Below are 23644 nucleotides of genomic sequence, written 5' to 3'. Positions count from 1 at the left end.
AGAAGGAAATAGCTGTTTAGATATAAGGAGAAATAAAAGATGTTTAGTAGTGGAACTGATCTAATTGGGGGTGGCAGGTGGGAGTGAGTGGGACCTAGAAGGATTCCTGAGGAAGTTACATTTCAGCTGAGACAGATAGGAATTAACTAGTTGAAAAGGGCCATCCTAATTACCATTGCTGAGTTACAAGTCACCCCCAAAACTTAGCGGCATAAAACAATCATTTTATTATGCTCATGGATTCTCTGAGTCAGAAATTTGGACAGGGCACTATTGGGGACATTTTGTGTCTGTCCATGAAGTCTAGGGGTTCCACTGGGAAGACAAAGGAACCTCCACGGCTGGGGGTGGAATCTCTGGAGCTTCATCACTCACCAGTCTGGTACCAGGGCTCCGATGATCCCAAGGCTGGGCTCAGCTGGAACCATGGACTGTGGTGCCTACACATGGCCTCTCCGTGTGGCTTGGGCTTCCTCAAAGGGTAGCTCCTTCAGCACAGTCACAATGCTCACATGATGCCTCAAGGCTCTAGAGCTAGTCATCCCAGTGGACAAGGAAGAAGCTGCATTGCCTCTAACCACTAGCCCTGGAAATCACATAGCGCAATCCCACTATTCTCTGTTGGTTGAAGTTGTCACAATCCTGCCCAGATTCAAGGGGGAGGAGACATAGACTCCACATTTTCAGAGAAGAGTGTCAAAGAATTTGCAGTCATGTTTTAAAACCACCACAGAGGTTGACGGGTGGGGGGGAGGAATATTCCAGGTGGGGGGAACATCCTGTGGGAAATCCTGTGATGGGAATGAAGTCGGCAAGTTCAATGAATTGAAATAAGTAACTGTAAATTGACGCCTCCCCCAGCACTCCCTTTCTCTGATCACTGCTTAATTTTTATCCGGAGAACTTATCACCTTCTAATATTCTATATTTTTAAATATTTATTTTGTTCATTGTCTGTCGTTTCCCACTAGCTTTTGAGCTCCGTGTGGGCAGGGTATATTTTTCCGTGTTTTGGTTACTGACGTATTCACAAATTAAGTGATCAGAGTTTTTGTATGAATGAATGGACGGATCAAGGATGTACCTTCTGAGCTGAGGGTCTTGTTGAGGGCCTGACTAATGGGAGAGGCCTCTTTGAAAGGGCGTTGCTACAGAGTGTTTTCTGAGCCTGGCTCGGCCAATGGCTGGAACAATTGGGATTGGCTTTATGGGAGGCATGGTCATGTTCTGGTATTGCCGGCTAAACATATTCCTAGGTAAGAGGAATCAAGGCTAGAGGCCGGCCTGTAATCAGCAGTAGAGGAGAAGGCAAGAATAACGTGCAGTGGGTAGGGCAAGGCCAAGTCGCAGAGTGCATAGGGTCATGTCCAGGCAGGGCACCTGAGCCAGGGAAACCGTCGAGCGGTGAATGCCCTCAGTATTCTGTGGGCGGGGTCAGGGTCAGGACTGCCAAGGTGGGGCTAGAGGATTGAGACTTTGAAAAGCTGCTTGGGGATGGAGAAAAGCCCTGAGGCCGTGGGAGAATCCAATTAAGTGTCAGAGGAGCGGTCACTGAGAGTGGACCAAGGGGAGGGCCCCTCGCCTCGTGTTAGAAGTGTTGGAGGCAAAGCATAAAGAACCTGGGGGCGTGTCTCAGGAGGGGAATGACAGCCAATGAAAAGCAGCCGTGGGCGTGGCGCTGTCAAACTTCGCAGGGCGGGACCGAAGACAGACCGAGGCAGCGAGGGGACCCAAGCCGAAGCCAATGAGAAGCCGCCAGGTGGGCGGGGCGTCGTCCTGAGGCCGAGGGTGGAGCCAATGAGAAGCGGCGCCGCGTCCTCGCTGCCCCCGCCCCGGTGGGGCGCGCGCCGGAGCCACGGGCGGCCGTTAGGGGCGGGGCCTGCGGCCGCCCGCGCGCGGCTCGCGCCCTCCCCTTTGTGTCGCCATGGCGGCGGCATCGGCGACGAGGACGACGAACGAGGGGTCCCGCGCAGCCGGCGCCTGAGGAGGCTACGCGACCATGGTGGTGAGCAGCCCACGCGGCCGTCAGTCCGTCCGCGTGTCAGTTTGTCCGCACGCGGCCCCGCCCCGCGCGCCCCGCCCCCGGCCCCGCCCGAGCCCGCGGCCCGCGCCGCCCCTCACCCTCGTCGCGGTCCCTCTCGTCCCCCGGCCTGGTCTTGGGCCCGAGCCCTTACCCGGGCCCCGCCCCCTCAGCGCGCATCCCCTTCCACGCCCTAGATGGGGGTGACAGCGGCCGAAGACCGGGAGGAGGAGGGGCTGGTCCAGGGAGGGACCTCGTATCCCCCGAGTGGCCCCCGCAGGCGCCTGTTGAAGCTCCGTGGTTCTTCACCAGCCCCCATCCCAGAGCCATCCTCAGAGTCTTCATCCCAACCTCCACCCCTCCCTCGCCTAGCTCCCCTCCTCCTCCACCAGCCGCTTTCTGGTTCTTGAGCCCCACCCCCACTCCATCCTCAACCTGACCCTTTTCTTCTCCTTCTCGTCGTTCTCACCCCATCCCGGTCCCTCTCAACCATCCCTCCCCTACCGCCATCAGCCTGAACCTTTACCTCAGCTTCTCCAGTACTCCACCCCAATCCCAAGCTGGCATTGTACCTCCCGCGTGATCCTTGAGTCCTCTCCATCTTCTTGTCCTCCTCCTCCCTCCCCCACTGTCTCCCTCGCCCACCATGCTGCTCCTGCTCATTCATCCATTCATTCCCTCCTCGTGGCTCACTTAACAGACATTCACTGAGACCTCTGTGCAGACCCCATGCTCCAGGCACAGAGAGCGTCAGATCCCATCCTGCCTTGGGGAGCTCATGGGCTGGAGGGGGACAGACCCGAGGACAAGACCCAAGGAGAAAGTCGGGGTTACAGGGGTATGAAGGAGGGAGAAGCTAGAGCCTGGTCTAGGGAATCCCCATCTGGCAGCTGGTTAATTTATTCATTACATTCTACCAGGCCCCTGCTCTGCGACGGGGCTGGCACTGGGTATTGGGACCCAGAGAGGAATCAGGCAGAACCCTACTTGTAAGGAGCACCAATTCTGTGCCCAGCTCTGTGCTGGGCAATGCTGGGGGACTGGGGACTCAGCCCCAGTGCCCGATCCTGGAGAGGTCACAGTCTAATGGGAGAGATGGACTTGTCACCAGACAGTGACATCTCAGAGTGCTCAGAGCTGTGATGGGGGAAGCTCAGGCAGGGCCGTCAGGCCTGGGATGGGGGAACCTCAAGGGGTGGAAGAGTCCAGAAGAGGTACCTGATACAGCCTGAAGGGTCAGAGAGAACTTCCGAGAAGAGGGAACAAGAGAGCTGAAACCTGGGGAATGAGAGGATGGGGAAGAGTGTTTTGTGCAGAGGGTACAGCCTTTGCAGAGGCGTACAAGAAAAGGATAAGATAATGCTTTTGCTGGACTCTTAGAAGTTCGAGAGCTCTGAATGGAGGCTAAGGGGAGAGATGGGGCTGGAAAGGTAAACAGAGACCAGAGAATTCAGACTGCCTTGAAGACATCAGGGAGCCATTGCAGGTCCACCATCTATGGAGAGACAGGCAGATTTGTGTTGTGTGAAAATTATACTGGCTCTTGCTGTGAAGAAGCTGGCAGGAGGGAAGAGGTTGGAAGCAGGAAAACTGATAAGATGGTAGCTGTGATTGTCCAGATATCGATGGAAGGTGTGGAGAGGCACAGATGGGACATGACTGTACTCTGCAGGGGCTATGGGAGGGTTTAAAACGGGGAGAGATGGCACCAGCCTGCTCTCTCCCTGCCTCACCCTCAGCCCCTGCTCTTCCAGCATCCCCACCCCCACCCCCCCACCCCCCCCCACCCGCCTCAGACCACACACGAAGAAACAGGCCTATCCTCGGCTGGCTGTCACCTCCCCCTGACCTACTCTTCTACTCCATGCTCAGGGCAGTGTGTAGAGCAATTCGGCCTCCAGGCCCCGGCTGGCAGATAACAATGCTCCCGTTGTCTCTCTGCTCCCATCTCTGGGGACTCTGATTCTTTTTTCTGCTCTACAGGCCCGCAGCACTGACAGCCTGGATGGCCCAGGAGAGGGCTCCGTGCAGCCCCTGCCCCCGACTGGCGGGCCCAGTGTGAAGGGGAAGCCTGGGAAGAGGTGAGAGGTGAGGGACAGGCTCAGCTTAGGAAGGGGCAAGTGCAGGAGCCGCCAGTGACGTGTCACCTGTTTCCCAGGCTCTCGGCTCCTCGAGGTCCCTTCCCCCGGCTGGCTGACTGTGCCCATTTCCACTATGAGAATGTTGACTTTGGCCACATTCAGGTATGGGGGCTTTGCACCCAGGTGGGAAAGTGAGATCCCACCCAACCCTGACGCAGTCTCAGCCACTTTACCCCGGAAACTTCCCTGGGACTGGCTGCTCCGCCCATCTGAGCAGTCAGTGGCCAGAGTTGCAGGGTGGAAGGAGAGAGCTGTCCATTCATTCATTTGTTCTTTAATTCATTCAGCAACAACTTCTTGTTAGGTGTCAGCTCTGTACCAGGACCCAGTACTCTGACTGAGACATCCCCAGGCCCCATCTTTGGGGAGCTCCAGGAGGGGGACACAGACCCATCCCGAGATAGTGCCAGTCTGGAGAAGTCAGGACTGAACCAAAGCGAAACCCTCTCCTGGGCCTTTGTTTCCTTCTGCAGCTCCTGCTGTCTCCAGAACGCGAAGGCCCCAACTTCTCTGGGGAGAATGAGCTGGTGTTTGGGGTACAGGTGACCTGTCAGGTGAGGCCACTCCTGCCCCTTATCTAGCCTGGCGGACTGGGCACCATGGTCCTCAGCTCTGTGTAACTGTGCCCTTCTGTCCCCCCCGCCATGCCCATAGGGCCGTTCCTGGCCAGTTCTCCGCAGCTATGATGACTTCCGCTCCCTGGACGCCCACCTCCACCGCTGCATATTTGACCGGAGGTTTTCCTGCCTGCCAGAGCTTCCCCCACCCCCGGAGGGTGCCAGGGCTGCCCAGGTAAACTGCTTCTTGTCCCAGCCCCTGCCTCAGCTGTGGCGTGTCCTCATCAGCAATGCGGGAGACCATCGAGGCAGGGGGATAGATAAATATTTAAACACTGGTGTGGCCCAAGCCCCACCCAGTCAGAGGCCTGAGAAAGGCAGCAGGGTTCTTGAGGCTCCCTTGAGTTTTAGAATCCTGGAGAGTTCCAGAGGGTTCCATGGGAGGGTCAGCATGGCCTGGCCAATGGGGGCACACAGGAGCTTGGCCTAGCCTGTTTATCAACTGATATGATATTTCAGTATCTCCCCTGGAGGCATGGGTTGGGGCAGGCCCTGTGGCCCAGTGGTTAAGTTTGCACGCTCTGCTTCGGCAGCCCAGGGTTTCACCGGTTCAAATCCTGGGCGCAGACATGGCACCACTCCTCAAGCCATGCTGAGGTGGCACCCCGTGTGCCACAACTAGAAGGACCCACAACTAAAAATACACGACTATGTACCAGGGGGCTTTGGGGGAAAAAGGAAAAATTTTTTTTAAAATCTAAAGAAAAAAAAAATTTCAGTACTTAACTCATGCATTCAGGCTGAATTTCAGCCTTGCCCAGAGGCGAGCCAGGGCGGTGTAAGAGGACACTGGGCTCTCTCAGGGTCCCCTCACAAAAGCCCACCCTGACCACCCGCCCCTAGATGCTGGTGCCACTGCTGCTGCAGTACCTGGAGACCCTGTCGGGACTGGTGGACAGTAACCTCAACTGTGGGCCCGTGCTCACCTGGATGGAGGTGGGCCCGAGTGGGGGCTTGGAGTTGAGAGTGAGCCGGGGATGTCTGAGGAGTGAGAACCATTGCAAGAGTGTGTGTGGGCACAGGAAAGGAAGGAGCGGAGTGGAGGAGGCACTGCACTTCAGTGTCTGTGTGGGTGCAGGCCTGCGAGAGAGCGAGTGCGTGTGTGTTTCAGTGGGTGTTGGGCTGTGGGGTGCAAGGATCTCAAGGTATATTGATTAGAAATGGGTTTGGCTGTGAGTCGCAGAACGCCTGGCTAAGAGAGGCGCAACCCAGCAGGTTTTCTGATGGCAAGCGTGCAGTGTCTGCTGTGCAGGATGGGGGTGCAGGGGTGTCCTGGGACAGGACAGGAAGGAAGGGGCTTTGTTTTGGATGGGGCAAGAATTTAGGTGTTTGACCAATAGCTCTTAGGTGGGGGACAGATGGTGGCCTCCATTGGACATGGAGGAACTGTCTCTGTCTTTATCATTGCCTTCTTCTTCTTCCCTGCCACATCCTGCCTTCATCTCAGCTGGACAACCACGGCCGGCGACTGCTCCTCAGTGAGGAGGCCTCGCTCAACATCCCTGCCGTGGCCGCTGCCCACGTGGTCAAACGGTACACGGCCCAGGCACCAGACGAGCTGTCCTTCGAGGTGAGGCCGTGGGGGAGTGGATTCCAGCCTGGCTCCCCACTTCCCCTGCTCCTCTGACCCTCCCTCCTCTCACCTGCCCACTCCCAGGTGGGAGACATTGTCTCTGTGATCGACATGCCACCCACGGAAGATCGGAGCTGGTGGCGGGGCAAACGAGGCTTCCAGGTGAGCCTGGCTTGGGGTGGACAGGTGAGACTGGGAAACCAAGCCAGGTAGGGTGGCACAGGCACTGACCCCAACTCCTCCTCAGGTCGGTTTCTTCCCCAGCGAGTGTGTGGAGCTGTTCACAGAGCGGCCGGGTCCGGGCCTGAAGGGGGGTAAGTGCCTGGGCCAAGTGGGAAGGCCCCCCTGCATCCTGTGCCTGCTGTCTATCCTTTGCACCCACTGTTTGCCCCACAGATGCCGACGGTCCCCCATGTGGTGTCCCGGCTCCCCAGGGTATCTCCTCTCTGACCTCAGGTAATGGAAACAAGGGCCAGGGCCCTGCCCCCCATCCCCCAGACCAGTGGCTGCACTGACCCTGTGCGGCCTGCCTTTACCCCCACAGCTGTGCCTCGGCCGCGTGGGAAGCTGGCTGGCCTCCTCCGCACCTTCATGCGCTCCCGGCCCTCCCGGCAGCGGCTGCGGCAGCGCGGCATCCTGCGGCAGAGGGTGTTCGGCTGCGACCTTGGAGAGCACCTCAGCAACTCAGGCCAGGATGGTGAGGCCCGGGCCGCCTGCCCATCCCACCCGGCCACCAGGATGCAACCTGCCCAGCCCTGACCCTGCTGCTCTCTCCCAGTGCCCCAGGTGCTTCGCTGCTGCTCAGAGTTTATTGAGGCCCACGGGGTGGTGGATGGAATCTACCGGCTCTCGGGCGTGTCATCCAACATCCAGAGGCTGCGGTGAGGCCCTCCACCAACCGTCCTCTCCACACACATCTACTGAGCGTCGTCTCTATTCCAGGCCCTGGGCCGTGTGCTGGAGACAGTTTTCAGGAGTTCAGAGGGCATAGAGCGGGCTTGGACAAGGCTGGGGGCCGGGAGGGCTTCCTCGAGGAAGTGACACCCTAGCTGAGGCCTGAGAGGTGAGGGCAGAATGAGCACTGGAAGCAGAGGGATCAAACTTCATTGAGCATCTGGCACTTGCCCAGCACGAGGTCCTGGGGACCTAGTGGCTCTGGCGACACCCAGACACTCCGGCCCTCATGGGGCTTACATGCAGGAGGGACAGACAAGGAAGCAGGAGAGTTACTAAGAGGTGACAAGGCCTCTGGAGATAGACTGGGGTAAGGAGGATGGTAATACTAAGTCAGAAAGCGCTGCAATTTTAAATAGGGCGCGCGGAGAAGGTTTTCTGGGGGAGAGCTCACTCTGGAGGATGTGAGGGAGCAAGCCATGGGGATATCCTGGGAAAAGCATCCACAGTGAAGGGAACAGCCAGCGCAAAGGGGAAAGCAGCAGGAGATGATGTCTACGCAGTGATTAGGGGTAGAGCATGCAGGGCCTTTTTGACGACTGCCAGGATTCTGGCTTTTACTCCGAGGAAAGGGGGAACCACAGGAGGGTTCTGAGCCGGGGAGAGACAGTGTGCACAAGGGTCTTAAGAGTGGGGAAGCAGTGAGGCCCGAGCATCATGGCTGACAGGGCCGTGCAGTGAGAATGGAGCCGAGGGGAGGGGGAGGGGAGCGAGAGGAGACACGAGGTTTCCCCAGGAGCAGTGGGACACCACCAACACCTGGGAGCAGGAGCTGCAGGGATTTCAGCCGCATTTTCTGGTGACCTCTTGTGCCAGGAAAATGGCACAACTTGGAAGGAGCATGGTCACCTTCTGGAGTCAGATAGCCTTGGGTAGCTACACGCAGTAGCGTCTCCCACCTGAGCCTCTGTGAAATAGGCCACCCTGATCTTTGGTACACAGGGTTCTTGGGGGCTTCGGTAAGGTTCTGCCTCTGAAGAGCCCAGCACGGGAAGAGGGTTGCATCCATCTGCGGACGCTTTGGGGGGTGGGGGAAGGACACGGCCAGGTGGGCCAGCTCTGACTGGAATCTTCCTCCTCCTTGGCCTGGTGGCCTCAGGCATGAGTTTGACAGTGAGAGGATCCCTGAACTGTCTGGCCCCGCCTTCCTGCAGGACATCCACAGCGTGTCCTCCCTCTGCAAGCTCTACTTCCGCGAGCTGCCGAACCCCTTGCTCACGTACCAGCTCTACGGGAAGTTCAGCGTGAGTAAGGGAGCTGGTGCGGCCAGAGGGTGCTGGGACGCCTCTGGCCCGGCCCCCATCATGCCTGTGCACGTTCTCAGGAAGCCATGTCGGTGCCTGGGGAGGAGGAGCGCCTGGTGCGCGTCCACGACGTCATCCAGCAGCTGCCCCCGCCACACTACAGGCAAGCCAGGAGCACAGGAAAGGACTAGGGTGGGCTCCTAAGGAGCTGAGCCTCAGTGTGCCCCTCTGCTCCCACCCAGGACCCTGGAGTACCTGCTGAGGCACTTGGCCCGCATGGCGAGACACAGTGCCAACACCAGCATGCACGCCCGCAACCTGGCCATCGTCTGGGCACCCAACCTGCTACGGTAAACTGGCAACTCACCAGCCCACCCCTCAGCTCCCTCACATGCGCTGGGCCTCAAGTCTGCCCCAGTCCTACCCCCACCCCAGGAACCCATTTCATTCAACACATAAAATAAGTACCTCTCGTGTGCCAGCCTCTGTTCTCAGCACGAGGGACAGAGTAGTAAGCAGGATCCTGTGCTCCTGGGCTCACATTCTCAGGGAGGAGATGCACAGTAAATGATTAACAGGAAAAATACAGAGCGCTGGCTGATGGTGATGAGTGGCAAGGGAAAGATTACGAAGCAGGGAAGGGAGATGTACGGGATCATGGCATTGTGAAGTCATTAGATAGTGTGGCAGGGAAGGTGTCAGTAAGAAGTCTCCTATGGCCAGCAGCTGGGTAAGCCCCAGATGATTTGATGGTGAGCAAGACAGGCAGGCTCTCTGTCCTGGAGGGGTCCGGTTCTTCTGGGGAGACACATAAATAAATAAACAAAATAGATAGTATATCAGATGGTGAGTATAAGAACTGTGGGGAAAATAAAGGCAGACCTGAAGTACAGAAGTTTACAATTTTAAATCAGGTGGGTGGGGAAGACACTATCGAGAGGGTAACATTTGAGTCAATACTTGCAGAAGGTGGGGGAGGGACTCGTACAGATAGATGAGGAGGAGCAGTGAAGCAGAGGGAACAGCAAGTGCAAAGGCCCAGGGGCCGAGTCAGCGCCTGGTGTACTGGAGGACCAGCAGGGAGGCCAGCGTGTCTGGAGCTGAGTGAGAGAGTGAGTGAGTGACAGCTTGGGGGGAGGAGATGATGAAGTCAGAGAGGTGACAGAGAGGAGTGACTTATGGGTTGTGGGTCGTGGTGAGGACTTCTCTTTTACCTGGTGTGAGTGCAGCCAGGGGAGGCTCTGACCCCGGAGGGCCCTGACCTGACTGAAGTTCACAGGCGGCTCCTGGCTGCTGTGGGGAGCAGACTGCAGGGGACAGGGATGGAGCAGGGAGACAGGGCTGGGGCTGCTGTGATGGTCCAGGAGGCAGAGGATGGAGGCCGGGCCAGGGTGGGGCAGTGGGGAGAAGAGTTTAGATTCTGGATAGATGTTGTGTGTGGAGCCCACAGGGTTTGCTGAGAGACTGGATGTGCGTGTGAGGGAAAGAGAGGGGTCAAGGACAATCCGAGGTGTTTGACTGGAGCCACTAGAAGGACGGGCCTGACACTGACCAGGATAGGCAAGGCGGGGAGGGAGTGGGCTTGGGGAAAGGCTGAGAGGCCAGCTCTAGGTGTGGTCAGTTTGATAAGGTCAGAGGCGTTGAATGACAGTCATTGCTTCCACTAGCTCCCCACCTTGCCTAGCCAGAACCTGCCGGCTGGGGCTCAAGGCACCTGGCCTCCCTCCCCCTACCCCCATCCAGGTCCATGGAGCTGGAGTCAGTGGGGCTGGGTGGGGCAGCGGCCTTCCGGGAGGTGCGGGTGCAGTCAGTGGTGGTGGAATTCCTGCTCACCCATGTGGACGTCCTGTTTAGTGACACCTTCACCTCCGCTGGCCTTGATCCTGCAGGTACACCCAGCCCACCCCTGGCTACTGCCCCCTCGTTGTCAGGGCTGCAGTGGGAGGGCAGGTGGGCTCCCAGCCCTATCCTTTCCCCACTGAAGCTGGACCTCCCTCCTGGCTCCTTGAGGACCCCGCCCCGGCCTCTCCCTCCCCTGCCCCCCCTTCTCATTTCAGCTCCTCCGCTCAGGATCCCCACTTCTTGGCCCGGACATCGGTCTTCCTTCACCCCTTGTAGCTCCTGGGGGCGCTTGGGGCCCTGGGTCATCCTGGGAGGAGGTGGGAGGTCCCCAGACTTGACCGTGCCCCAGCCCCACCCAGACTCCCCACCCCGCCCCGGACCCCAGCCCAATCAGGATTCAGCACGTCGGAGGGCCCTCTGGCCCGAGGTAACTGAAGCCAGAGCCGCTGCCTTCGCTGGCTGCTGGGAGCTGCCTCCTCATCAGCTCGTTCTGCCTCACTCCTCCTCTTCACCTGCCTGCTGCCCCCCCATTCCCGCCTGATCCGCCCTGGCCCCCTGCCTTGCCAGCCCGGGTGGGCACGCTGCGGGGCCGGGGCTTGGGCTGTGGCGCTTGGCTTTGCCTGTGGCCTTGAATGGCCCCCCAAGCTGACAGCTGCCCCCTTTCCCAACTCCCCAGGCCACTGCCTCCTCCCCAGGCCCAAGTCCCTTGCGGGCAGCGGCCCCTCCACTCGCCTGCTGACGCTGGAGGAAGCCCAAGCTCGCACCCAGGGCCGGCTGGGGACACCCACTGAGGTCACAGCTCCCAAGACCCCAGCTTCACCTGTGGAAAGGTAAGTGGGATGCCAGGGAGAGGGGAGGGCCAGCCTGAAGGCCCTGGCCCCTCAGCCTGCCGCCTGTGTCCTCCCACACCCCAGGAGGAAACGCGAGAGAGGCGAGAAACAGCGGAAGCCCGGGGGTAGCAGCTGGAAGACCTTCTTTGCACTGGGCCGGGGCCCCAGCATCCCCCGAAAGAAGCCTCTGCCTTGGCTTGGGGGCACCCGCGCCCCACCGCAGCCTTCAGGTCAGAAACTGGACAGCCAGCGTTAGGGGGAGGCACTCTGCGTGCCCCCGTGACCCTCTACTTCTCCCTGCAGGCAGCCGACCTGACACAGTCACGCTGAGATCCGCCAAGAGCGAGGAGTCGCTGTCATCGCAGGCCAGCGGGGCTGGTGAGCACAGGGTGGCCTGGGCCTGGGCCCTGATGGGGCTGGGAGGGGCTGCGGCCCTGAGTTGGCCTCCAGATGTTGTACTTCACCTTTGGGGGTCTTGGGTTTTTTGTAGTTTTTAATCTGGACCTTAGGTACAATGAGTTGGATAAATCATCCCCTTAAGTTCATGATGCCCTGTGATCCCTGGTCCATGCAGGGTCCTTTCCAACAGCCTTTTATTCATTCCTTTTGAAAAAAAAGTCAGTAATATAACGAACACCCCTGAACCCCCAGCCAGAACTGAAAGAGCCCCACTCCCTTACCTGCGAGCTCCTCCTCCTCCCATGCCGCCCCCCGACCGGGTGCGTCCTCTGCATTTGAGGGTCGTCATCCCCTGCCTTTAAAGCTTTGGCACATACAGGGTGTGGGTAAGTCGCGTATCTGCAGTGCTGGTCGTTGTGAGGCTTTGATTAAAGGGCGTCATAAGAAAGGGGCGCACTGCGTGTGAAGCTGGGCCTTTTCGCTCCCCGCCGCATTGCAGACCCCATCCGAGTTGGAGTTGCCAAGGGGAGCACAGGTTCCTTCCTGTCCCTGCGCTCTCCTACTCTGTGTGTGGGTGGCCCATCAGGAGCTGTTTGTCCTTCCTACTGCTGATGGATCTGGGTGGGGGCTCCGAAAAGCAGTCCCTGCCACTGCTGAGAGCCCTCCCCGTACCCAGGAGAGCAGGGGCCCTCTGGAGGGCACACGCATGTTCCGCTGCACAAGACGAGGCCCGGCTGTTTTGCAAACGTGGCCCTCCAGCAGCCGTGACTGGGATCCTGCTGGTCTCACGCTCACAGCCCATGCAGTTGTCAGACGTCATTCTTGCTTCTGGGTCGGGACTGGTTCTTTTCACGGACTGGCCACTTATTTCCTTTATCACCCTTATGTCCCCAACCTGCTGGGTTGTGTGCCCTATTCTCACTGAGGTATGGGTCTGTAAAGTTCTGACGCCTGATGCCTAACTGCCACCCCCCCCCCCCCCCCCCCCGCCTTTCTAGGCCTTCAGAGACTGCACAGGCTACGGCGACCGCACTCCAGCACTGATGCTTTCCCCGTGGGCCCGGCACCTGCTGGCTCCTGCGAGAGCCTGTCTTCGTCCTCCTCTTCGTCCTCCTCCTCGTCCTCCTCGTCCTCCTCCTCGGGGTCCTCCGCAGCTGGGCTGGAGGCACTTTCCGGTTCCCCGTCACACCGAACCTCAGCCTGGCTGGACGACGGTGATGAGCTGGACTTCAGCCCACCCCACTGCCTGGAGGGGCTCCGGGGGCTCGACTTTGATCCTCTTACTTTTCGCTGCAGCAGCCCCACCCCAGGGGACCCTGCACCCCCCGCCAGTCCGGCCCCCCCCGGCCCCTGCCTCTGCCTTCCCACCCAGGGCACCCCCGCAGGCCCTCTCGCCCCGTGGGCCTGCCAGCCCTGCCTCGCCCACCGCCCTGGACATCTCAGAGCCCCTGGCTGTATCAGTGCCACCCGCCGTCCTGGAGCTGTTGGGGGCTGGGGGAACACCTGCCTCGGTCACCCCAACGCCAGCCCTCAGCCCCAGCCCAGGCCTACGCCCCCATCTCATCCCCCTGCTGCTACGTGGAGCTGAGGCCCAGCTGAGTGACACCTGCCAACAAGAGATCTGCAGCAAGCTGGCACTGCCTGGTCCCCGGGGAGCCCAAGGCCAGCACGGTGAGTCCTGCTCAGCCCACCTCAGCCCACCTCACAGACCCCGAGGCTGTGCCCAAGACCTGGCTGATGCCCCTTCCCATTCCTCTCTGCGTAGGTCCTGGTGTGGATTCGCCACTGCTGCCCCCACCCCTGTCCCTCCTGCGCCCTGGGGGAGCCCCGCCCCCACCCCCCAAGAACGCAGCACGCCTCATGGCCCTGGCCCTGGCTGAGCGGGCTCAGCAGGTGGCCCAGAGACAGAGCCAACAGGAGCATGGGAGCACCCCAGCTGCTCCTTGCTCCCCTTTCCGCCGCTCACTGTCCCTGGAGGTGGGTGGTGAGCCCCCGGGGACCTCAGGGACAGGACCACCCCCCCACTCCCTAGCCCACCCGCGTGCCTGGGCTCCGGGACCCCCACCCTCCCTACCAAGGCAACCGACTGATGGGAGCTTGGTGAGGAGCCAGCGGCCCACAGGGACCTCAAGGAGGGGGCTCAGAGGCCCTGCCCAGGTCAGTGTGCAGCTCAGGGCGGGTGGGGGGTACAGGGATGCGCTAGAGACCACAGCCCAGTTCCCGTCTTCTGTCCCCTCACAGGTTCCTACCCCCAGCTGCTTCTCCTCAGCCCCCCGGGAGTGCCTGCCACCCTTTCTCGGGGTCCCCAAACCAGGCTTGTACCCCCTGGGCTCTCCACCCTTCCAGCCCTGCTCCCCAGCCCCAGCCTGGAGGAGCCCCCTGGGTGGCCCTGCCCCACTGGACAGGGGAGAGAATCTGTACTATGAGATCGAGGCAGGTGAGGGCTCCTACCCTGGCCCCACCCGCTCCTGGAGTCCCTTTCGCTCCATGCCCCCAGACCGGCTCAATGCCTCGTATGGCATGCTTGGCCAATCGCCACCACCCCACAGGTCCCCTGACTTCCTGCTCGGCTACCCACCACCCCCCTCCTGCTTTCCCCATGACCATCTTGGCTACTCAGCCCCCCAGCACCCTGCCCGGCGCCCCACCCGACCTGAGCCCCTCTATGTCAACCTAGCCCTAGGGCCCAGGGGTCCCTCACCCGCCTCTTCCAGCTCCTCCTCCCCTCCTGCCCACCCCCGAAGTCGTTCAGACCCTGGCCCCCCAGCACCCCGCCTTCCCCAGAAACAGCGGGCCCCCTGGGGCCCCCACACTGCTCACAGGGTACCTGGGCCCTGGGGCCCTCCTGAGCCTCTCCTGCTCTACAGGGCAGCCCCACCAGCCTATGGGAGGGGCGGCGAGCACCACAGAGGGTCCCTATACAGGAATGGGGGGCAAGGAAGAGAGGGGGCTGGTCCCCCACCCCCCTACCCCACTCCCAGCTGGTCCCTCCATTCTGAGGGCCAGACCCGAAGCTACTGCTGAGCCAGAGCTGGGAGACGCCTCCCTTCCCCCTCACTGATCTTGACCCAACCCAAACCCTTGTTTTGTATTTTCTTGAGCTCCTGATCCCTACCCCAGGTTTCTAACTTTGTAACTTGCTTCTGATGTGGGTCCCTAACCTATTATAGCTTCCCTACCCTGGGCTGAAGGGGCTGTACCCATCCTCCCACCGTCCTCCATCCTGGGGGCTCTTGCACAAATCTGAGGGCTGGGCTGACACCCTGTCCTCCCTCTCCAGGAGACCCCAGCATGCCCTGACCTGTGCACAGCGGGTGGGGGGACAGCTCCTTCCCTCCTCCCCATACCCCGCTAAACCATCTGACAAAATTAATGAATAAAAATGGTGAAAATGTGGCTGCTAGTGTCCTGCTGAGCCCAGGCTCAGTGAATAAAGAGGCAGAGACAGATGGGTTGCTTTATCATTTTCTTTCCTTTTATCATTTCGGCAGGTGCTGAGTGGGGAGTCACTCCTGGGAGGCTCTGAGGGGCGATATGTGCAGAGAGGGAGGGGGCCAGGGGTGCCCTAAGAATGTGTGCCAGGAGGGGGGTCGCGGCTGGGCCTGCCTCCAAGCTGGCCTCCACTGTCCAGCTCTGCTATGATCTCCTCCAGCAGATCCATCCTGGGGAGTGGTCAAGGAGGGGAGGACTGAGGGTCACCTCAGGGATGATGGGGCCCAGGGGCCCTCCCACCAGAGCCCATTTCTCACTTCTGCAGGCTGGAGAAGAGACCTTCTCTGATCAGCCCAGGGCTGGGTGCCTGCAGGAAAAAAGGCTGGAGCTGCCACCTGGCAGCCACGGATGGGCCTGGGAGGCTGGGGTGGGGCAGGGGGTGGGCTCGGGGTCCTCTGCTTCCCCTGCCCTGGTGGCATTCCCTGCCAGCAGCCTCCAGGGTGTGGGAAGCCTCCCTGTGGGTCAGCAGGCAGGGGGTGGGCTCACAGAACTGGGCGTCCGGCGGGGCAGCCCTGTGTGCGTGCCGCCACAGCCCCTGCAGGGCTCGGATCTTGACAGAACTTCTCTGAAACTGTTCCACAGAGCCCTGGTCCCCAGCAGGGAGGGTGGGTCCTGGAGGCTGGAGTGCAGGGCAGGGCCCTAGGGGGAGCAGGGTTGGTCAGGGGTCACAGATCAGAGAGGGGACAGTTGGGGGTCCCAGGGGGTCCTTGGTCAGAGGACAGGCAGCCAGGGAAATTGGGGCTGGTGACAAGTGGGGGGAGGGGTCATCAGTTTGTGATCAGATGGGTGCTCGGGGCCCTGGGGGTATCCATACTGTTGAGCTGGGCTCCAGGCCATGGCGCAGGCTGACCCTGGCTGTGGGGCTGTGGCCTGGGCAGAGGCCATGGCTAGGACTGGGGCTGCTGCCTAGAGTCAAGCTGCTGCCCGAGTCCCATGCTGGGCCCCTCTGGACTCTGCTGTGGCCCGTGACCTCAGGAGTCTCCAGCGCCTGCAGAGAGCGATGGCAGAAAGCTGGCATGGGTTGCCCAGGTGCCCCACAGTTCCCTCAGTCCTCCACATCCCTGCCCTGGCTCCTACCTGAGATGGAGACGGGCCTAGGGACATCACAGGGGGCACAGGCCTGGGTGTAGTCTTGGCTCTGGAAGCCACCTCAGAGTAGAGTGTCTCTGGGGGGCAGACCAGTTGACTGGAATAGGGGGGCACAGCTGAGCTGTGCCCAGCACCTGCCACCACCATCTCCTTGCCCTCTAACCTGGTGGGGAACACTGGGGTACAGGGCACAGTGTGGTCCGGCCCATTGGGGAGCTCACCTCAGGAGCCGAGTCCTGTGGGAAGGAGGCTAGGTGTGGGGACATGGGCCCTGCCTGAGGTTCCACAGCTACCACCTACCCCTGCCAACCTGTCCTGTACCTGGGCCAGGGCCTCCCGCAGCAGGTACCGCGTACTCTGCAGGCTGCCCCAGCGGTCAGCAGGCCCTAGGCCCAGCCCAGCCCGAACCAGTGCCTGGTAGGGGGCTGGCACCAGGGGGTCCAGGGCCGGGCTCTCACCTGCCTCCAGTTTAGCCTTCACCTCAGGTCCCTGTCTCCCAGCCCAGGGCAGCTCTCCTGTGAGGAAGCACGATTGGGGGACCCAAACGGGCAGGGTGCCACAGTGGGGCAGGGTGTAGGGTCACTCACTGACCAGTGAAGACCTCCTGGGCCAGGATGCAGAAGCTATAGAGGTCTGAGGTCGCAGCAGGTGTGTCACCGCAGATGAGCTCAAGTGGCAGCCATGGGTACAGCTCGGGAGGTGGGGGCAGCCCTGGGCCTGGGCCTCCCCAGAGGCAGCCCTGCTGTGGCCTGTAGATGCCGAGGGGACCCATGAGCCAGTAGCCACTGGACAGGGACACAGGAGCAGGCGGGTGAGACAGGCACTCACCTGGGCTGTAGCCAGCATTGGTGCAGTGGGCGCCCGTGCTCCAGGCTGCCCACCTTGGCCAGGCCTGGCCGCACCAGCTGCACAGCATGGGAGCTGAGGCCGCCATGAGCACGCCAGCGGGCCTGCAGGAACAGCAGGGCTTCCAGCACCTGCAGCAGCAGGTGCCCAGGCAGCAGACCTGGCGCAGGGCGGGGACCCCCCTCACTCGGTTCCTGTGGGTGCAGCACCACATAGAGGGAACCCAGCCACACGGGCTCGAAGAGAAGGCGCAGCCCCGACAGGTCCGCTGAAGGGCTCAGCGCCATCAACAGCAACAGGTTGGGGTGGTGCAGAGTGCTGGGGGGAGGAGAGCAGGCCGCTCATGAGGAGGCCCCAGCCTGCCTCGGGGGGCTGCTCCTGGGCACAGATCTGCACCAGCCACGGGACAGGAGAGAAACTGAGACCCCAGGTCCCACAGCCTGGCAGTCATAGAGCCAGCATCCAGTTGGTACCCTGTTCACGCTCCCCCTCCCTGCACCCAGCTCCCCTCCGCAGCCTACAAGATGCAGCACACAGAACTGGGTACCCACTTGCCAGTGGGGGGATGGCCACTCCAGTAGGAGGGCTCTATGCTGGGTGCTGGCCCGCAGGTGAAGACTGTAACCGTGGCCACTGCCACTGTCCCTGGTCTTGTTTATGAAACACTTGAGTCAGGAGAGCAGGCAGGAGACTGGCCTGTGGGACTGGGCTGGCCCGGGGAGAAGGCTGGGGCTGGGGCACCTGCAGTGCTGAAGGTCAGCCAACAGCACGTCAGGCTGGCTCCCAGGTGCCATCAGCTGCCGCACGGTCACAGGGTGGCCCCTCCACAAGAGGCTGGAGAATGGGGAGGGGGAGAGAGAGGACATCTGAGACACGGGGCGTTTTCTCGCGAGGGGAGCAGGAGAGTTAGACTCTCCCTAGAGTGCTGCTGGACCGCCAGGCGTGGGGCGTGGGAGGGGGCTAGCTCTCACTTGATCATGAGGGTGTGGGAGCTGCTCTTGTAGGTGCGCTCAGGCTCGCCCTGGGCTGGCAGCAGCTCCTTGGGGTCCGCGAGGGGTATGCTTGTTACCAGCCCCACTGGCCACAGGCTGCTCAGCTGGGGATGAGGAGCACGACTATGAGGCACAAAGAGGACAGGGGTGGTCCCCAGTACCCCACCCTCTTTCACTTACTTGTCCAAATCCCAAGCCTGGGATTTGGCGGGGTCCCCTGATCTGCTCCGGCCTTGGTGCCCTGGGGTAAAGGGCAGTCCAAGGGTAAGTTCGGGGAAGCTGGGAATGGTGGGTGGGCAGGCTTCACAGTGTGGACAGTTACCTGTCCGCTTGCACCAGCCACAGCCGAGACAGGGAGCAACACAGGCTGCGTCCAGAGCTGGCCTGCAACTGGCCCAGGGATGCCGTGGGTGCCAAGTCAGCACCATGCACTAGTGCTGATATGTTGGCACAGCAGAGCTGTAACAGCTCCAGCACCTGGATGGGGGGCATGTGGGGTGAGGCAGGGTGGGGGTGCTGGCCCTGATGCTCCCACCCCACCCCGGCCACTGCTCACCTCCTGGCTCTGCTCAGCACCACCCTGCTCCGCCCAGTCCCGAGGCGTGCGACCCTGCTGGTCATGCAGACGCAGGTCCCCCCCTGCTCGCAGCAGCTGCAGCACCACCAGGCTGCGGCCCGAGAAGGCACCTGCATGCACAGGTGTGCTGCCATCAAGGCAGCGGCTGCAGAGAACAATGAAGGCAGGAATGGATTAGGAAAGGGATGGATCAGGGACAAGAGGAGACAGGAGGGGGCAGTGAGGGATGAAAGGAGTCACTATGAACACGGCAGGTGGATATCAGGACAGGAAGGGTCACCTGGGGACACAGTGGAGCCTTTGAGAGGATGAGAGGATCACTGTGAGCATGGGAGGCACCAGGAGAACGGGAATAGTCTTGGAGGACAAGAAGGCGTTAACTCAGAGGACAAGGAGGGTGGTTACTGGAGACAGGAGGGTCATCGGGATGGAAGAAGGTCGTGAGGGAGAGAGGCCTCTAGGGAAGAAGGCCCTGGCTCTCTGGGGCTCAGACTCTGGGCCCTGGGGGTGTGGGGACATCACCACCTGTCCACTTACTGGTTGGGGTTTGCGCCAAAAGCCAGCAGGAGCTGCACGGCAGAGCTGTGGCCCAGCAGCGCCGAGAGGAAGAGCCCCGTCTGCCCAGCAGAGTTCTCACCATCCACCTGGACAACTGAGGGGCAGCGAGGCTCAGGGCTGTCCCCGCCCCTACTCCAGGGGCAGAGGTCCTGGGGGCTGCCAGGAAGCACGTTTGCCAATTCCCAGCTCCCACAGTTCCACCTGGACTGTTAACCTTTGATGCCAGGCTCCATCTCTATATCCGGGAACCCCCACCCTCCAGCCTCTGAGGACTCTGCCTCAGAATCTGTCTCAACACAGCGCTTACCATTAAGTCCACAGAGTTGGAACACGGGGTAACATTTACCTGCCGTGCCGACATCCCTCCCCCATCCCACAGGGGTCAAAATCACAGGAAGGTACTCAGGGGCCAGGGGAAAGTGGACTTCGTGGAGACCTTGGCTTACAGTGTCTCACGCACTGTCCAGGGCAGGCAGCCTCCACCCAGCTCTAATTCAGTGCATATATGCAGGTCCCATGCAGCCAGCATCCAATTCTTCAAAACAATCAAACTCTCTGGATTTCATCAGGAAATCTCTCAAGTTTATTTTTGAACACTGCATCTAAGAGCAGAATCCCGGTAGCAACCTCCTCTGCACCTCTACCTCCACGTCTTTGCCAATCTCCTCCCCCCATCATCCTGCTCAGATCCCCTCTCCCAAACCCCCATCTCCACACTCATCATGCCCCAAGCCCTGTTTCTGCGCACCCATCAATCTGGAGTTCCTCTTCCTCCAGGCTATGTCCCACATCCTCAAGGAGGGCAACTGCATGGCATCCTCGTCCCTGCACTCCTATGTCCTTGGCAGACATGGCTAATCAATCACACACTTGGTCCAACCCAGTTTGGTCTCTGCTGCAAAATCCCTCCAAATGTGATCCTTCAGGAACCTCTTAATATCACACTCACTGCATCTTATTTTACTCAGTAATCCACCATCTTTGCAATGGCATCCTAACTGATTTTCTGCATTCGTCTTGAATGATCCCTGCAGGGGATCTTTTAAAACACAAATCATTTCGTGATATAAATAATTATTATAATGATAATCATTTCATTTTATGTATAGACAATCTTATACAAGTTGTTCCAAAACAGAAAAATAGAAAAAGAGGGCAAGGCTCATTGTATGGGGCTAGTATCCCCTTAATTCCCAAACTAGATGAGAGTTTCTAGAACCAGAAAGTGAAATGATATATCAATTCCATTTGTGACTATATACACAAAACTCCTAAATAAAGTAAAAGCAGTAACCCAATTTATTCCCAGAGAGCAAGGATGAGTCAACAAAAGGAAATCTATCAACGTAATAGAGTCATTCATCTATCAATAGACATCAAAAGAGTCTATCAACATTCATAGAGTAAAGGACAAAAATCACATTTAGCTCAGTAGATACAGAAAAAGCACTTGATAAAATTCCATACCTACCTATGATTAGGAAAAAAAAAAAACCCTCAGAAAACTAAGAATAGATGAGAACGTCCTTACTTGATAAAAATTATAAACCAAAACCCAAGAACAAGCATGATACTGAATGCAGAAACACAGACTCATTCCCTTCAATATCAAGAACAAAGAAAGAGCTGTCCATTGATAACAAGGTTTGGGAGTTGTGGCCAACACCTTATGACAAGAAAAAGAAATTAGAGTTTAAAGATGGAAGGGCTGAGACCACTGCCACCATCTGCAGATAACAAAACAGTGAAAGAATCAACAAACAATTACAACTATTAAACAAGTTTAGAAAGTGGCCTGATATACAATCAAATTACAAAAATCACTGAAAAATAGAAATTGTAAATTGGGTAATGTTAATTTCTTGCCTACAATGCCAATGGTTTCCCATCGCACACAGAACAAAATCCAACAAAATTCACACTCCTTTTGAGGCCCTTTCATCTCTGTGCCTGCTGCCTCTTCAGCTTCAGTCCTCTCTGAGTCCCCTTGCTCCCTGCTGCTACTTACGCATACCCAGTTTGTTTTGACTTCAGGGCCTTTGCACTGGCTATTCCATCTTCCTCCAGCTTTTTGCATGACTAGCTCTTACCCTGTGGGACTAAAGTATCACCCCATCCGAAAGGCCATCCTTTCCAGCGTGTCCACCCATCCTCATCATTCTCTTAAACTCTCATAATAGATTTCATCCACAACGACCCAGAAGGTCATGTTCACCTTACACCCCAACACCGACAACAGAGCCTGGCACACAGCAGGTGCCTGGTACACAATTGTCGACTTGCCGACTGAAGTTGCACCCCCATGCTGCCCCTTGATCTTGCCCCACAGGCCGTTCCAGCAGCCAAACCCTCACCTCTCCTCAGGAGCCGGCTGAGGCCCCAGCCTGGGCCCCCAGCCACAGCCAGGCGATGCAGATGGCCCACCTGGCCTTCTGGATCCTGAACGGAGCCCAGTTTCACGGGGAAGCGAGAGCGCAACAAGGGCATCCTTGGCTCTGAACTGGGTCAGCTCCTGGGCAGGGATCTGCTAGGGGCGCTCATGAAGTCAGAAGGCAACGAAGGATGGGACCTCCCGGCATGATAAAGACAGAGCTGGATGGGATGGGGGTGGGGGGCAGTCTGAGAAAGGAAGGGAATTCAGGAGGGGTCTGATTTGGAGGGAAGCATCTGAATGAGAAAGGGGGTGCACTCGGGAAGAGCTACATACCAGAGGGTCAGGGCCCTAAGGGCATCTGGGAGCCAAAGGGGATTTGGAAATCTGGGGGCTGGGGACTCCATCCAGGGGAGGGGGTATAAGGGCTGCCGGCCCAGGGAAGGAGTCTAGGGCTTAGGAAGAAGGTCTGAAGACCACCTCCAGGCTGGAGGAAGGGGGCCTGAGGGTCAGGATCTGAGAGGGGCTGGAGTCTAAGCGCTGTGAGCCGGGGGGGGGGGGGGGGGGGGGGGGGCGCCGGGGGGGGACAGTCCGAGGGCAGGGGGTGCGGGCGAGGGAAGGGGCCCTGGGGAGGGGTCTGAGGGACGAAGGAGCACTCAGGGTCTCCGGGTTGGGAGGATCTGAGAGTTGGGGGCCTGCACTGAGGTTCAGGGAAGCGTCCGTGTGCCAGGGTGGGGTCCACAGAAGCAGGAAGGGACTGAGGGCACGAAGGGGTCTGAGGCGGGTCTCTGTGCGCTGGGGGAAGGGTGCCCGGAATGGAGCCAGGCTCTGATAAAGGGGCGGGGCCAGAGGGCTGTGGGGTGGGCGGGAAGGAAGGGACACCGGGGAGGGAGGAAGGGGGGCTGGGGGCGGAGTCAATGGAGAGCTGAGGGCCAGATAAACTCTGGGAAGGTTCTCAGGTCCACACCCCAGCCCAGGAAGCTCTGCACCTACCGTTGGGCTCCGATAGTGGTCACCCGTGACTGCCACGTGACTGCCGCGTGACCCCGATGCCCTAGATCTGGCGGTCTGGGCGGGAGTCCGAGGCGCATGCGCATCACTGGCCTCCAGCCACGTTTGCACTTGCGCAGTAGCTTCCCTCCCCGAGAGGCGCTCCTGTATCCCTAGGGTGAGCCGACGGAAGAGAGTGAGGTCTGCCCGGGACAGTTAGGGCTGCGCCCTATATGTTACCCCTTCTTACCTCCGCCCCAGGACTTGTTGAGGTGGTGGGCTTTCTTCATCCTTGTCCTTGGCTGTCTTTTCCCGTGCTTCTCACCCACGCCCGCGGGCTGTTTCCTCTCCCTGTCCCTGCCCCAGGCTCTCCTCTTTGCCCCTGACCCGGGGCTGAACAGTGTCCTGGACACCTCCGCCTCGACGTCCCCTGGGACCCTCACACTCACCGGGGCCCACACGGGCCTAAGTATCTACCCAAAAGTGAGTTTCCTCCCGGATCCCAGTCTCAGGTTTGGCCCCACAGTCCCCTCTTCAAGCCGGAGCCCTGGGCCTCTCCCTGAGTGTCTCGCTCTCCTCCAGCCTGTCACCGGGTGGCCCATCCGCTCAGCCTCCTGACTGTCCTTTCCACCAGCCCCTCCTCCCTTCCCTACAGCCCCGCCCTGCCCCAGCTTCCCCTGGGCTCCTGCCTGCCTCCCCACTCTGGTCCACCCAGCACATGGCAGCAGGTGGAATCTTCCTGAAGCCACAGCTGACTCATCCCCATCTGCTTGAAATCCTCCCGACCCCCAGACCCTATAACCCAGCAGCTGAGACTGCATGACTTGGCCCTGCCTGCTCCATCCTGTCCCCGGCTCCCCTTCTGCCTCACACTTCGCTCTGTCGGCGGGGCCCTTCTCTTTCAATACTCTTCTCGATGTTCACTCGGTTATTCTTATGAATCCTCTGGGAAGCCCTCTTGATCACCAAGGGTCTCCTCGGGCCTCCCACAGCCTCCATGCTTTCCCCAACATCGCCTGCTGCTCTGCCTGGGCTCCCCCATCACAGCCCTGACCGCTCTGGGCTGTCGCTGTCTGAAGATGAATCTGTCTGCCCTGCTGGACTGAGAG

At 59.5% G+C, this 23644-nt stretch overlaps 2 protein-coding genes across 8 annotated transcripts; one reads left to right on the top strand and one right to left on the bottom strand.

Moving 5' to 3' along the window:
• Positions 1-1918: 1918 nt before the first annotated feature.
• On the top strand, positions 1919-15068 carry ARHGAP33 (Rho GTPase activating protein 33). Its single transcript, XM_046681110.1, is given in 23 exon segments — positions 1919-2005; positions 4004-4101; positions 4179-4263; positions 4635-4715; positions 4816-4953; positions 5622-5714; positions 6226-6348; positions 6436-6513; positions 6599-6665; positions 6748-6807; positions 6896-7048; positions 7130-7232; positions 8405-8549; positions 8630-8712; positions 8792-8899; positions 10293-10438; positions 11068-11221; positions 11306-11451; positions 11525-11599; positions 12619-12959; positions 12961-13291; positions 13386-13777; positions 13862-15068. Coding segments are annotated over 23 exon segments (3789 nt in total). The 5' UTR covers positions 1919-1999; the 3' UTR covers positions 14645-15068.
• Positions 15069-15079: 11 nt separating this feature from the next.
• LOC124249800 (inactive serine/threonine-protein kinase TEX14-like) lies at positions 15080-22673 on the bottom strand. 7 transcript variants are annotated; one of them, XM_046681188.1, is made up of 17 exons: positions 22539-22673; positions 21529-21698; positions 19154-19268; positions 18596-18761; positions 18362-18516; positions 18220-18280; positions 18019-18143; positions 17789-17881; positions 17599-17697; positions 17030-17151; positions 16793-16950; positions 16365-16437; positions 16190-16278; positions 15927-16100; positions 15599-15751; positions 15370-15419; positions 15080-15282 (listed from the first exon to the last, which is right to left on the bottom strand). In XM_046681188.1, exons 2-17 carry the CDS (start codon positions 21659-21661, stop codon positions 15186-15188), a joined length of 1863 nt encoding a protein of 620 aa, XP_046537144.1. In that variant the 5' UTR covers positions 21662-21698; positions 22539-22673; the 3' UTR covers positions 15080-15185. The 7 variants fall into 7 exon arrangements, with proteins under 7 accessions (XP_046537144.1, XP_046537143.1, XP_046537146.1 ...); XM_046681187.1 differs by having other exon boundaries at positions 21529-21766; positions 22539-22649; XM_046681190.1 differs by lacking the exon at positions 16365-16437 and having other exon boundaries at positions 16789-16950; positions 21529-21766; positions 22539-22649.
• Between the last annotated feature and the right edge of the window lie 971 nt (positions 22674-23644).

The sequence above is a fragment of the Equus quagga genome, chromosome 13 (genome assembly GCF_021613505.1).
Source record: "Equus quagga isolate Etosha38 chromosome 13, UCLA_HA_Equagga_1.0, whole genome shotgun sequence".
Taxonomy (NCBI): Eukaryota; Metazoa; Chordata; class Mammalia; order Perissodactyla; family Equidae; genus Equus; species Equus quagga.
The sequence above is the reverse complement of the archived record's forward strand: the minus strand, read 5'-3'. Positions and strand labels throughout refer to the sequence as shown.